This window comes from Limulus polyphemus, unplaced genomic scaffold (genome assembly GCF_000517525.1).
Source record: "Limulus polyphemus unplaced genomic scaffold, Limulus_polyphemus-2.1.2 Scaffold3727, whole genome shotgun sequence".
Taxonomy (NCBI): Eukaryota; Metazoa; Arthropoda; class Merostomata; order Xiphosura; family Limulidae; genus Limulus; species Limulus polyphemus.
In genome coordinates, this window is record NW_013669337.1 from 90,528 (window position 1) to 106,784 (window position 16,257).

General features: G+C 30.2%; 1 protein-coding gene across 3 annotated transcripts in view; it reads right to left on the bottom strand.

The window, feature by feature from the left end:
* The window catches only part of LOC106469928 (ecotropic viral integration site 5 ortholog-like), a 39,807-nt gene extending 24,418 nt beyond the window's left edge, over positions 1–15,389 (bottom strand). The window contains exons 1-8 of one of the 3 annotated variants that reach the window (XM_022398502.1): positions 14,759–15,389; positions 9,443–9,655; position 8,539; positions 7,796–8,095; positions 6,121–6,246; positions 4,105–4,248; positions 2,026–2,115; positions 673–770 (exon numbers count right to left, since the gene is read on the bottom strand). In XM_022398502.1, coding sequence (XP_022254210.1) covers positions 673–770; positions 2,026–2,115; positions 4,105–4,248; positions 6,121–6,246; positions 7,796–8,095; position 8,539; positions 9,443–9,655; positions 14,759–14,940 — 1,154 coding nt within the window. In that variant the 5' untranslated portion in view covers positions 14,941–15,389. The remainder of the gene's footprint in view (positions 1–672; positions 771–2,025; positions 2,116–4,104; positions 4,249–6,120; positions 6,247–7,795; positions 8,096–8,538; positions 8,540–9,442; positions 9,656–14,758) is intronic. The other 2 variants (XM_022398501.1, XM_022398500.1) reach the window with 2 other exon arrangements.
* Between the last annotated feature and the right edge of the window lie 868 nt (positions 15,390–16,257).

Here is a 16,257-nt window from a genome sequence, read left to right on the forward strand (position 1 = left end):
ACGTTTCAAAAGTTTCCTGAAGACGAAAGGCGGAAGACTTACGTAACGTCGTCCTCTACATTTGTAGGTTTCTATAACAGGCAGTTGCTGTCTATTTGAAACTTAGATTCATTATGAATACTCTGCCTAAACAACCTATCAAAGATCAACTATTTCAAACATTTGTAAGATTGAGATACATAGTGAAGAGCATTGAAATATTTCTGGAAAATTACTAGTAGAAAATAAGGTCATTGAAAAACTTCTGGAATTTCATATAAAATTGTAAAATAACACAACAATTCGAACAAGCATAAAATGAAAAAAAAAGAAAAATGAAAAATTACACCTAAATTGTAAGAGTTGGAAGGTCTACAGTTGTAGTAGCCCACAGGGCAATACATGACCTGCAAAGCTGTTCTGACGCAGCTTGATTAAAATCATGCAAATGTCTTTCACAAGTATTCTAGTTTGTAAGATATTTATATAAATTTTTGATAATTTGATTTATAATTAGAAATATGACATAAAAGTCCTTTTTCGCCAGTCTTTAGAACTACTAAGTGTATTAAACACTATAATATTTAAGATCTAATGACAAACCATACATGGTAAAACTCTGTTCTGCTGAACTGGTAAATTGCTTAAACCAACTGATGACTGTTTGAAGGTTAGAACTACAATTATACTAACTTTTTCATCTTTTTGCTGTTGTATTTGACCTGAAGTGTCATGGTTACCAAATAGTCTGGGTCTGTTTCACATTTAGAAGGCATTTCTTTCTGAAAATACTTGAAGGAAAAACAAGAAATTAAATAAATAAATTATCAAAATTTTTAAAGGGTAACTTTTTAATAATTGTTAAGAACCAAAAAACTGCAATACCTCGAGAAGATTTTTTAAAGTGTAATGAGCCATTTTTTAAAACAGAAACAAAGCAAAAAATAATAAATAAATGAAAAATACTAAAGTAGTTCTAAAGTGCACGATTGATGTTATTTTAACTAATATGTGCAACAGACATGTATTCACCCCATAGCTAAAAAAAAGTTTTCTGCTGAAATTGAAAAGGAACATAATGGTACGAGTTTTTTAAAGATTTTTAAATCTTATTTTGACAATTCTTTGAACAAAAGTTTTTGTCATTTTTTTGATATTTATTGAAAAGCAGTGGTTTATTAACTCGTATACCCAATTTTTTCTTATGTAAAACTATCATATCAGGCCCCTAGTACCTATAAGTCTACCACTGCCCATCATACAAAAATAATACTTGTTTTCAAATGTGAGCTATTAAATAATTAAAAAAAAGAGAGAGTATTTTTAATTTTAGGATAATGTTTTGAAGCAATATTCCAAAGTCAATCATGATCAATAACTTTATTTAGCTGTGAAGTCTTAATGGTCAACATGCATGAGGTAATAATTTTAGGAATGTAATTCCAGTGCATCACTTCAATCACATTCACAATATCTATGCTCCATTGCAGATTATCAAACAAATCATTAAGGAAATGTAGCTCATTTAATTGTGGAAATAGCATTATGCAAGTTGGTACAATGTTTCTAACTAATCTGCAGCCTATTTTCAGTTGATTCAATACTACCATTATTTAAAAGTAATCCTACAATATTAAAGGTTGAGCTCAGAAGCACCAATGAAAAATCAAGACAAAAAAAACAGCTTTTAATTATAGACTTATAATATTCTAAATATTTGATAACACAACTTTCACTGATATGACAGATAAAGATTTGCAAATACACTACAGGGCCTAAATATATTCTTGATTGTATCTTATATACATTAACTAACTGACAGTTTACTTGGTGTTGTGGTAAACACAGTTACAATACTTTATCCCATATTCTTATAGTTCCTATGTTCAGTTACATTTTCACCAAAATTATATTAAAATCACTGCCATTATGTTTAGTTTGTGATTGCATCTCATCAAAGTTAAATCAAGTCTTTAGTATTGACATTGTTAACAACTGGCAACACCTCACAAAAAATATTACAAGGAAAATAGTTTGTTTACTGACTTTAAGCATGCCTTCCATGTCTAGCTGAATTAAGTCTTCTTTACAGAACTGCAAGATGGCAACTGAAATACGAAATATCATTTCCATGCCCTGAAAATTAAGAAATAGATTCAGCAAAAACATAAATTACATTTACACACACCAATCTCTGAGAGTGATAGTAATTCTTTCAGAAATTTAATTCTGTAATGTAATGAGATAATTAATAGCACCAAATTTGTCAAGTTTACAGTAAAGTAAATAAGTTTGTTTGTTGTCAAGTGTAAAGCTGCACAATGGGACTATTTCTGCTGTGCCCATTGGAGAGAGATTGAACTCCAATATCAACATGCTTATCACCAGGTTATAGAGGATACACTAAACTTGAGTATCTTAATTTGTATTATTAATTACACACAATCAAACAGCACTTTAAGAAACATTTGCATATACTAAATTTTTTTCTTTCTGTTAAAGAACCATCACAATTCTTTTATGGCAAGTGCTACACCACTTTTTCTACTAAACATTTTACTTACTGTACATACCATGCTGGCTTTATCCAGTCATTTATGCATACCAAATTGGTCACTGTCATGGAGATTATTAATAAAATTATGTGATTAATTAAGACAAACAATTTGAAGAAATGTTGTCATCTTTTTATAATACCTAACATGGACATGCTAATTCAAATGTTCAGCTATTTTCTGAATAAATACAAATAATATTATTGTAATCATGTGAGTGGTAAGAATGTTGCTTTGATGTTTTTCTGAGTATACAAAATAAGTTTCTTAAATTTAAAAAAGTAATATACATAATTTAAACCAAATTATATTAATTATTACAAAAACAAAGATATCTTGCTACATATTTCAGCCTCATTTGTTTGGGCCATCATCAGTTGAATTTACATTTTATGCTTTTAGTCTTGACTTAAGTTACTTTCCTGAAGTTTGTGCCATAAATGATTTCTTGTCTACAGTTTTTTTTTTCAGTTATGAAATTACTTACCTTGAAAATTAAGAAATTTCTTGAAGAAACAAAAAAAAAATGACTCAACAAATATACAGAAAAACAAAATAAAGTAAAAGATGACTAAAGGACAAGCCTGCACTAACTGCCCAAGGAAAGAAACTTACTTTTTACCCTATCATCTCTATCAACTTAAAACACACATAGCTACAAGTAACAGTGCTGATGACTTAAGATTAAATAAAATATTGCTCGAATATTGGTTGATTTTATGATTTTGTTTTCAAGAAACTATAAAACAAAGTTCAACTATTCAAAATGGCATAATTTATTTATCTAAAGTTACAAAACTTGAAATACTGCTTCTTTGAATAGGATTCTACTGATAAAAGCATTTATTCTAATATTTTCAATGAAACTCACATTCAACTGAAAACGAACTGCTGAATTAGTGACATACAAGCACATTAATATTAGTTGATCATTTAACTGCATGCATCCTATGCAGGACAGTAATAAAGATTAATATAAATAAATCATACTCATGAAACTTCTTTGAAATTGTTTAAAGATATAGATATTATGCATTTTATTTTCATAGCTACAGACATTTTATTTCAACATTAAATGTGTGTGTATTCAACAAATATGGTATAATTTAAAGGTTTATAGGCAAAGATAAACTAACATCAAACAATGTGAAGAAATTTTACTAGACTTGAATCTTTTCAAAACACATACATTTTTTTCAAATTCATATTTGAGACAGCTGTCTCACATTCAGTTTAGAAACATTTAATTTTTTTGTGCTTATTCCCTGATGATTAAAATAATGCATTATATTGTATGTTTAATTATGGATGAAATATAAAATTTTAAAAATAAATCAGTGAAACCAAGACTAAAACTTAATTCAGGCTTAATTTAACAGAATTACAAAAAGAAAACAAAATCAACCTACATGATCCCAATACAAACAACAACCAGTGTAAGAAAAATGGCTGCAACTTTTATAGTTTTACACTGCAATGAATTTGCTCAAATATATATTGTGGAGTTAACTTAGTTTCATTACATTACTCCCATATTTAATACAACACCCAATATTCACAAAGTACTTACTTCAGAGAGAAACAAATCCATTACCCTTGATGCTAGTTGGAGTGGAAGATTAGCTGTGAAGAGGGTTAAAAACCAAGATGATGCATACATTGATGTGTAAAAACTTTGAGATTGAAAGTGTATATGTAACTCAGGAATCAGTTCCTGAAATGAAAAACAACAACAAAAAAAATGTTACTGACATTGGATGTGTAACTATATAGGAATCAGTTTCTGAGAGGGAAAAAAAAATAAAACTTTTGTTACTGATGGTTGAGATGTAACTTTATGAAAATCAGTTCCTATGAAGGAAAAGTAAGAAATCTGTTATCAGTAGTGGATATTTGTCATTAAAGGAAATAGTACTTGTAGAAGCACTAAGCACTATTGTCTATCACCAATGAGGAAAACAATTTAAACATGTAACATTCATACCTACACAACAGAAAATGAAACATTAATTTTTCCCTAAACTTTTGGTTTGCTTTTGTCACTCGTTAATAAGAAATTGTATTCATTAAATTGATACACACACAAATACACACTGACAATTACAATAGAAGGTTAAAATAACTCATTCCAACAAAGCTCATCTGAAAGTGACGTACTTTTAGTTTTCTATCTGATGCTTTATGAACAAGAAGAATTTTAAGTGTTTGAATATTGTAATAATGTTCCTGCCTTGTTTCTTGATTGGGAATGCTACTTTGGTTTTTATGGCAAGTTTCCCAGACACATTGACCCAAAAAAAGGTCAGAGTATATAGACATTAAATGACATTCCCCCCAAAAAAAAATACACAGCCCAATTATAAAAGCATGAAGCAAGAAAATGTTGAACAAATCATGAAGTATTTAATTTGTTTAAAACATATGTTTATGCAAGAAGACTTTCTTTGTGTATTCAATAATGATATTATGCACAAGCCCACCTGGATTTTCATGATGTGCTGAAATGTTTTATAACAAAGGCTTAAACTAAGAATTGAATATTTTATGATGACTAGATGTTTTGGTAGAGAGCTTGAGTGATGATATAATTTCTTGTCATTCCAAATACTTTTTAATTGAATGACTTAGACACTTTTACTTTTATGTTTTAATTTATTATTTATCTGTATTGCAACTATACTTGTTGTTTCAGCAGAGCATATAATGAAACATAGGCAAAGCATAAAATTATTACCAAGGGCTGGGTTTAAGGAAACGTTATACTATGAACGATGCAATGTACTACGTAACTGAGACAATGATGTGAAAGATTTAATTTTATATTTTTGATACTCCTATAGCTTGAGCCTTCATTCCTCTGGGTAGGACATGAGAAAATAGGTATGAACAGGCTCAGTGTGTAATAAAGAAGTTGGACAACAAAATAAAGCTGACACATTTCTATGTTTGATATCTACTTCATCAGTACATACATACTTTAACATTATATAGTCAACACTAATTTTTGCTTCCAAACAATTTAAAAACACACAATTCATTATTAAAATAATTCTAAACATAATCTATACTATGACATTTATTGGTATTATACCAACACAGTACATTTTTAAACTACAAAGAACTATAAACATACACAATGCTGTCTGTATAACCTTGTGTCAATATAACTTATATTATTTACAACTAAAAGATAACAAAATCTTTTAGTTGAATTTTAACTCTTTTTCATAGTCTGAATACAGTTCTCAGTCATTTTATTAGCAGTTTATGGTCCTAGATAAATAGTGCACTTATTCCAGTTATGTCCAAGAGTATGAGAATTTTCTCTTTTGGGTTCTAGGTTCCAAAAAGGAGGACAACTAGATATCAAGTCTTCTTTATGCAATTAAATTTATAACTTGCCTGACAGATAAGTTAGAAAATAAACTTTTAAAGAACGAACATTAAAAAAAACAAAATCTAAAAAGTAGGGTGCTGAGACTTTACAAGTTATGTTTATGTATTTTCATTTTTGCTATTAACTTTGAAGAAAAATTTGCTTCAGAATTCTAAGATCTATCTTAACTAAATTACAGTGAAATTTTACCTGGACAATGGACTCTAACTGGTACATACATAAGCCTAGTTCAGCCATGCTGGGTTTATACATTTCTCGAAGTCTGTAATCTTCCATGAGCCTTGTCAGAACAGCAAATGCCTCTTCTTCTGGCATCTAGAAATGTTTGAAAACACAAATTATTTTATAAAAATGCCATTATAATGTGAGTACATATGTGAATATATACCTTTCTTTCACTATTTGTAAAAACTGAAATTATTGAGTTTAATATTCATTTCAATTTCACCTTCTGATTGTGCAAACTGCTAAACTTGCCAGTAGCTATATTATCTTATTAATTACATGTCTTAAAACTTACTGTTGCCCATTGCTGCTCCTATACACAAGTATTAAAACATCTTAAACTGTACAAGTCACATTTCTGCCAGGTAATGGTGTAAATTAAAAGCTCATAATAACTTTTTCATATTAAAAGTATAATTCTACATATATTGGTAATGTCAAAACTTTTTTTTGTATTGTCAGAATTCTGATGGTTAACTATCAGATTTTCTATTCTATATGTAAACATATCTCTTTGTCTTACTGTATGATAATACTACATTATTTTAAACATTAGCTCAACAAGTCTACAGTTATGGATAGTAGATCCTATAATTCCCTTAGTTCTATTGGTCAAAGTTTGGGTATTTCTCTTTAAAAAGCATACATTATATAAGCATCATAATGGACTTAGGGTGTCTCTGATTGTCTTCTAGTACAAGAGTACCAACTAGAGTATGTGGCAAAAATAGAGAACGGATAAAGAAAATTAAGCTACAAGTTACACTGAAGAATGAATAATATATACCCTAGTAGGGGAAATACTTGCAGAAGTATGACCCACACACAGGTAGGGATCCATCCATCTATCAGACTCAACCTCAATTTGTAGTGTTTTAAAATATCATCCATGGTAAAAAGATGCTATTGTGTTAAATTTTGTTTTTCCTTATGTGCTGGAATTAGTATACCTGTTAGAAGTTAATATTAATATAATTGTTGTGTGTTAAACCTTTTTTCTTTTAAATGTTAAAATTAATGTCACTCTTGTCTTACATGTTGTTTTACTTTAGATGTTTGGATAATAGTGATATGGTGTTTGATTTTGTTTGCCTTATTCTTTCATTTTCATATTTTTTTTGTTTTGTTTTTTACATTTTTGTTACAGTTAGTTTATCTCTATATGGACTAAGTTACTGGATTAAAAGAACCATTTAGTATCAAAAATAATTTAGATAAGTTAGCTAATAGCAACTGAATCTACTTACTAGAAATATAAATTTAGTGTGTCTCCTATACACACACACACACTCACACAGTATATACATATAAATATAGATAAACAGAAGATGAAATATGATTTCCTCTCTTACAGCATTGTTCTAGTATCTGTTATAACATGAAAATTTTATCAAACACAGCAGTGTGTATAAATGAGCACTACAATTATAAATTGTGCCTACTTAAATGATACTTTAACAGCACTTGCTATTAATATACATCCAAATATACATGTTCTCAGGAGGGAGTCAACTATATCAATCAACAGGACACTATATATAGTACACTATAGTGAGATATTAATAGCTTTTGACATTAATAGCCTAAAATACTGTATTATTCAAATATTACTGATTTAATTAAGATTGATAATCCTTACCTGTAATAGTAGTAGCCCAACAATGAAGGCACTTCCTTGACAGTATCCTACTTCTCTATCATGTAGTGAATAAGCTTTCATAACATTAAACAGACCTTCCTGACCTGGCCCATCCTTCTCTCTAAAGAACTCATGTTCAGGGTATGTCCGGGCAATATCTCTTCTAATCACCTTTTCACAAGGTGATGAATTCTTCATATACTCTGCGAAACGTTCCTTCGCAGAACAATTCTGAGCATTACAGAGCAATTGCCATGCTATTCCCCTAAAGTGATGTGGGATTCCCTTTCGAACCTGCTCCTGGATCACAAGAGAAGTAGATAAGCAATGTCAAATTCATTTCCAGATCGTCATTATTTCTCTCCTTGTTTAGACCAACCCTTGTTTTATTTTTACCCATAATACAGGCATATCTAAGCATGTATGAAAGGAAAAGTGCATTATTAATGATTTTTAAACATTTTTTTAAATATCGTGTTTCTCTAGCAATATAAATATATAATCTTACATCAAAATATTTTTAAAGACCTGTAGCTTTATTCTTGTTGTACAGTAGCTGAATATATATTAAAATTTAACCAATATATGATTTTTACAATTAGAAAAAAATGCATGATGCTGAATCATTTCTCTGTAGGGAAGGAGGAGGGGGTTTCAGACAACTAAGATCTTTTTATAAACGTCGTTAAAAAATAATAAGATTTAAAGATGTAGTATTTATTAGGCAGATTAATTTTTTAAACCCTTATACAACATAGTTAGTGGTTTCTTTCTCTTTGGTTAAACAAGTTTGATGATGTAGGAGCATCCTTTAACATTATAAAAAAATAGAATGAAAACAATAAAGGCAATAAAAAAGTGTGTAAGCCCCATTATATTTCATACATAAACATACATGTATCTTTGAATTTACATGTCTTTCAAAAGTGGGTTTCTGTTGATGAACAATCATTTGCTTACAGCAGTTTTCTCCAATACAAGTAAATTTTTTATGTTTAATGCTTCATTAATTTTTTCCCTTTTGAAATCCCCAGGTAACTGCATGCAAAAATCTGCTTTCAAGATTACTTTGGTTTCAGTTGTAACAATTTCATTTAACTTTCAACAAAAGGACAAGGAGATATTATTAACATTATACAGATACCATGCCTTGATATGTATGATTCAGATTACACTTAGATTGTTGCAATTATCTGAGAAGACTGACAAAAAATCTTAAAGATTCTTCCAACATTAATAATTGAATAAAATAGACATTATCAAAGTTACAAAGCTGCTATTGTTGTCAAATGTGGCCACACCAAATATTAAAAGATCATTTGTGAAATAATTTTTTAATAGTTTCTTGTAAAAATAATTTGCAAGGATTACAAGCTAATATAGTAAATCATTAGTACAATAATCCAACCATGGCCCCCCAAAGCATGGTGTGTGCTTTTGTGGCAACAGGAAACACTGATCCTTAGAATTAATCTAGTCTAGGATACAAACCACTAGGCCATACCTGGCCCTTTACCATTTTAAGTTGGGTTTCAAACCAAAAGTTAATTTTTACAAACTTTATAAGTTCATGCATATGAAATAACAAACACAAGGAATAAGCATCTTAAAATAAAACTAAAAAAAAAAAAAAAAAAAATACCTTACTTTAACATACAAAGTTTTTTCTTTATGTGGCTATCCCAGTCATTAACTATCCTTCCCCAAACCAACCAAACATCTTCTTCTAGTTGTTCATCTTCAGGTGCTACACTGTGATAACTGTGAGAAGACTGAACAGAGACAAGGCTAGTATCAGATGATTTTCGGGAGTGTGTGTGTGTTAAGGAATTTAGTGATTTGGAATCTGATTCCAAAATTCTGAAATAGAAATAATACAAAATAGTACAATTATTTTAAAGAATTAGAATAATTTTATTTATTTCATAAATTTCATATCCATTTTTGTGAAAGAAAAACTAAACTCCATTCAAGTTTGTTAATACAATTTAAAAATAGAAGTTTTTTTCTTTCACCAAGAACACCACGAGCAAAATTTAAGTATGATGAGTATCTTCAACAATTATTCTGAATTAATCAAAGCAAAATTTACTCTGTAATTCTTACTTTTCAAAACATCAAATTTTGTAAATACTGCTGTAAGTTCAAAAATAGTTTCTTGAAGGTAATATAAAATGGAATTAGACTTAAAAAAATTTGAATAAAATTATAAATGTATGGACATGCAATATTTTTTATTTCTTTCAATATATGTATAACCTCAAATTCTTGTTTTGCAGATGTGGTAAACATATAATTTTAATAAACTGCTTTAGAATAAATATATAAAGTAAATGCAAGATATATGTAATTCGTAAAAAAAATATTATATAATTTCTAGATTTTTCACACTCTGGATATCACTTAATTGTTTGGTTTTGCTTTTAATAATTAAAGATAAAATTAATAAAACAAATGTCAATATTCTTGAAATATGATAAATTCTACACCGCATAATGCACTTGACAAAATAAAGACCTGAATTATACTTTCATTTTTAAGGTTATGGCTAACACACAGTTTATATGTGTTACCATTTATTCTTAGAATGTTAAGCTATATCCATATTTGTCTATACAATTACTGTCACCAGTGAATATAATTTTCGACCTTTAAGAACAAGTTTGGGGTCAAAGACCTGCTTAATGACCAACATTAATATATTTATGTTTGCAAGAATATGTGTGTTATTTTTTTAGTCATTTATATATATATCTTTAATATTTTTTATATTCAATACACAGGGTGATGAACTTTCACTTGAAGTAGGTCCTATCACTGCTGTTTACATTATCATGTCTTTTATTCCATATATATATATATATATATATATATGTGATCTAGAATGTACATTAACACACAATTCACACATTAATAATGGCAGATATTTTCTTTACACTGTATATGTAGTTTATATTTTAACAGAATTATTTTTTGAACTGTTATACTATTGTGGAATGACTTGCTTCATAATGTGCCCAGTGTTGTTAAACTGTTATTTGATAGTTATGTTACAGAGGTGAAACAGGGCAGCACATCTAATTTAGGTTAGCTGTTCTGATAGGCAGAGAGGTGCTCTGGACTATGTGTACATGTACACTGGCTTTTGCCACTTAGTTCATTCCTATATTTTATTACTCATTACTAAACTTGTTAAATATAGTTGGTATGTTAATAATTTTCCTTATTATTGTGTGTATCTGAGAGAAGGGTATTACTGTATTTAAACAATGACTGGTAAAAGAAAAAGGTTTTATGAATAAGATGTAGCTTAACTGCCTATGCCTATAGTAATTAAGGCTGAGGTCATGTGACACTTATGAAGGAGGACTGGTGTGGTTTGGCACAGTCATTCAGTATTTTAGATAAGCTAACAACATGCTGAGTTGGCTATCTGGTGCTGTTTTGTGTAGTGTACCTAAGTCAGCTCTAACTAGTGATAACAATCAGTGTTAGCTTCACACATACAAATAAGGGTAATTAACCTGTTTTTCTATAAGTGATTAAAGGATCAAGGTAATTTTCAAGAACCAGAAACTGCATATTAAGATATTCAGCCACATGATATTGTAGACTCACAAACCAGATTAGCTACTACATTTCAGTATGCACAATAATTTATTCAATTTAAGTAAGGGAAGAATACAAGAAGATATACATATATAAATATATATTTATGTATTTATTTCTAAACAGTGCTGATTAAATAGCTTAAACTTTACAAACATGATTTCATCAAAAAAAGGTGACAGTAGACAACTCAACCAATGAGATCATCATCTATTCACCAAAACAAACAATGCATACAAAATGTTGCCCTTAAATATCCAACAAACATGTACATTAATTTTAAATTAATGGCAGGCAAGATAACCTGGTAAGCTATTCTATAACTTTCAAATTCTGTTTATGTATTTATAATTTTTTTCCAAAGATTCTAAATCTCAGTCCATTGAACATGCCCTTCATAAATGATTTGTATTTTTAGATATATCTATTCTGTTTTTTAAAAGACCATTCCAAGAAGGATTACTCATGTTTGAAAGCTTTGAAGAAAGCAAGTCATGGGTTTTAAGCTTTTGTCTATACTCCTACCCAAGAAACAAATATTATTATAGTGACCATAGTCTGCAATCCTTCCTGCTTGTTCATGTTTTTTCTGTAGTAAAGGGACAAATTTATACATAGTATTTCAATGTGAAAACTCCTCAATGTCCTTTACAATATTACCATAACATTCTTATTTTTCAAACCATATTTATTTATAAATCCTATTGTTAAACATTTAGAAGTCATTAACTTTACTTAAGTAATCATACATCATACCAAAGTCTGTTTTTACAACTTCAATGCTCTGTTTCCATAGCATATTTTTACCAAATTTACATACATATCTGAAGTGCATTACTTGACATTTCTCAAAACTAAAACTGAATTCCCAAATTCTTACTCTTTCATTAAAACTGTCCAAGTCCTTCTGAATAAAAGAAGCTCTAACATTATCAATACCTCCTTAGAATTTCATATCATTAGATTTTAGCAACATATTACAATCCAAAAAGTTATATAACAAACAATAAGGGATCTACTTTAAAACACTCTTATACACCTTCTGTTTAACATTTTCAATAACTATCTAAGAATCTGACTTTATAATTAACCTCTTGTGCAACACTTTATAAACACTTTCTAATAGAAAGTTAAGAAAGATAACAATAAAAGGAATGCATCCAAACAAGTAAACATCATAAGAAATCAAAACATAATTAAGGTGTAGTCTAATTTACTTACAAAAGCCAAGATGAATACACTAAAGGGAAATCTTGCCTTACTAATCTGTTAACTTTTTTGAAAAGTTAGTTAAGCAAATCACATCAGTTGAGGTTGGGGAAAGATGAGTTAATTGGATTGTAGTGACATTTGAAAAAAAAACAAATGGTTCTTATTACTGGAGTCCAGTAAAAACTGGACCTTTGTTACTAGTGGCGTACCTCAAGGGTCAGTGCTTGGGCCTCTGTTTTTATTTACATTAACGATTGTGATAAAGGCATAATTTGTTAAGTTTGCTGATGACATTAAACTCTTGGGTATTTCTAGCTGTATTGTTGATGATTTGTAGAACTATACAGACTGACTTGTGTCAATTGATAAGTTGGATAAATATCTGGCAAATGACCTTTGATTATATTAAGTGTAAGGTAATGCATCTGTATTATTATAATTTATATCACACATTTTATACAGATAAGAACCCACTCAGTGAGGCTGAAGAAAAGGATATTGGCACAAGTAGTGGATAAGTCACTCTACCCATTGAAGCAGTATTCTGTTGTTGTTATTAAAGCTAATAGACTGCTTTCAGGTGTAGTTATAAACACGTTGATTACAATAATGATAGGTAATTATCTTTAAATAAATCACTAGTTAGCCCTCGCTTAGAATAATGTGTACCAAGAAATGATACCAATTCACTGGAAAGGAGGAGGGCTACTAAGATGACTACATGGGTGGAAAAGTTATTCTACAGGGATAGGTTAAGATTTTTTAACTCATTTTCTACTGAGAAAAAAAGAGTAAGTAGTGATCTTCAAGTTTACAAGATTAACTAGGGGATCAATAGGATAGAGGGCTCTAATGTTTAGTCTGTATTCTAAAGACAATAGAATGAGATGAAGCATGTCAAAATTTAAAAAAAGCCAGTCTTCACTTATGACAGTATCATTCTTCTAATAGTTGATTGGCTTATAGACTGAGTTACCATCAATGGTAGTAAAGGATGGCACTTAATAAGTATTTAAGAATGGGATAGATGATTTCCAAAAAAACAAACAGCAGCTTTAATTTCAACATTTTCTTAAGACTAGGTATGCAACAGGATTGAAGAAACAAATGGTCACTTACTGCCTATGTGTTAATTTGTTAAAGTCTTAAATGTGTCTTTTATACCTACTCAATATTAATATCTTAGTCCTCAGATATGAAAAAAATGCTTAAGCCTCTCTCTCTCCAAAACCCCAAATTTTTCAAAATCAGGTTATGCTGTCATAGACATTAACTGATCTGCATTTTTCTTATAATATGGAAGTCACAACTGAATGTGCACTAATGTTTTAAATGAGGGATAACCAGTCTTGTGCAACATGATAATATTCCTAACCTCAGATTAAGAAATTCTGTAAATGGATAAAGATGAAAGGACCTACTGTTTCTTAGTAGATTTCATTTACTAATACACAACTTTAAGAGCAAGAGCCCTTACAATACACACTATGGCCATCTAAATTAAAATTATTTTATCTTTTCCCAGTTACATCAAATCATATTTTTGGAATTAAAAAATAAATAAAAAGTAGCATAATGTTTTTCAATGCAATACAAAACAAAAACAGTGATGGTATTATATAAAGTGAAAGGAGTTAAACTAGATTCAACTTAGTTACACTATTTCTCTTTATTTTTTACTCTTCTCGTTAGTTTAAATTAAATTGGTACAAATGCAAAATAAATTATCACACTCATATTAAATATATTGGTCAGGCCATTGACACAGCTAAACAACGTGACACACGATATACGAAAAGCACGCTACCGCATGCAAAGCATGTCATGCCCAGAAAGTTTTTAAAAAAATTAATGCTACGAGATTGAATCTTGAGCCATTTTAATTACAAATATTGCACAAACACACACACACACTTCAATCTATTGAATTTAAAAGAAGCAAGTTTAATACACAAGTTCCAGCTATACATGCCATGAAAAAGTGGTCAGGTCATGGCCTGACTGGCCTTACCACTTCTTAGGGGTCTATAAATATAACGTTACAGTTACTAGTACATTTATCATTACAAGTTACATGCTACGTAAGGCGTGTTCAGATTTTTTAAGACCTACCAAATGTTACTTTGTGACTGAAAAGTGTACCTTTTAAGACGACTCCAATCCCATGATAACGGGGGAAGATTCACCCGCCAAGGATGAATCAATCGTGACACCGATGACAGACGGTCGGTGGTGTTATCACTTATTTGTAACAGGCTAAAATTAGGCCCAGAATCTCCACACTGTGACCGTTCATTTTCCAATTCTTCAGAAATAGTGCTCATTTGAATGGTGATTTTCCAAGAATCAGATTTTTAGCCTATAGGCTAATTATAATGTTGGTCAACCACCCATGAAGACAAGTTACGTTTCGTCACAAAATAAGTTTATCACTTCGACTTCAGTTTAAAAAAGATATACGAACTACTAATCTTAAAAACCTATATCAACAGGCGGCCACGATTCACTCCCGTACGTTTCATCACCAAATTTGGATTGAACCGTATAAACAAACTACGTCACAGTGATATACGAAATATTGGACATTTGCCCTCACACTTCAAAGATCACTGGCTTTGACCTTCGATATTACACGAACAAGATCTTACATATTCAACCGTAGAGCGTTAGGTAACAAATGTCGATTCTCAAGGCCTTTGTACTTTACGTTAATGTAGCAACAGCTTGCAGGCGCTGTCCCGTTAGCGAGACATAATAAAGCACGTGATCACTGCCCGAAGTCAGGGGCTCTTGCTGACTTCCTTCCCATTTCGTTCAAGTATCATAAGAAATTTATAAACGTAAGATCGACATTATTGTGCTGTTTTACGAGTAACATTTTATCCACTTAAAGTTGAAATATGATTACCGAGCCTGTTCATTATTCAAAATATAATACAGAATATTATAACCACTATGAGCTAAATTTCTTTAGGTTGTTCTACATTTCCAGCAGATGAAAGAGACAAATTTATTCGCATACGTTTTCATTTAATCATGGTACACAGTTTTAGGGCAACAGTTTTACACCCCCTTTTCTATATCAGCCATGGACTAGTTTAGTTCAGTACATAACAACTTAGGTAAGATAACTACTTTCTATAACTACCTCCCTCATTTCTCTCCCTATCTTTTATTTTACCATGTAGGAGAAACTGTTTCATTCCGAATTGTCTGTCATTCTCTTTCTATTTTTTTCTTGCTACAGTTAGATTTCATGCGCAAGCCGAGCTAAAAATTTTCACACACATATATTTGTTTATTGTAATTATCATTATTGAGTCTTACGAATGAGTTAACATTGGCGTGGCATTCAAGTTGTTTCTAATACCATTGCGATAGTAGGTATGTATTGTTACGTCTCCGTTCGTTAATTAACTTTCCGTAACTTCGTTCCAACGAAACTTTAGCGACACAAGTCCTTACTTAATAAAACTGGTTTATTATTTCCGAATATAACTTTACGATACACTTAATTTCGACAATCGCGCTAAAACAAACGCTATAACAACGAACGTGCTCTGCTCAATAATACTCGCTGACTGCAGATCAATTACTCACTGTCTACACACACACATTATCCTGTCACGTTGTCACCCTCT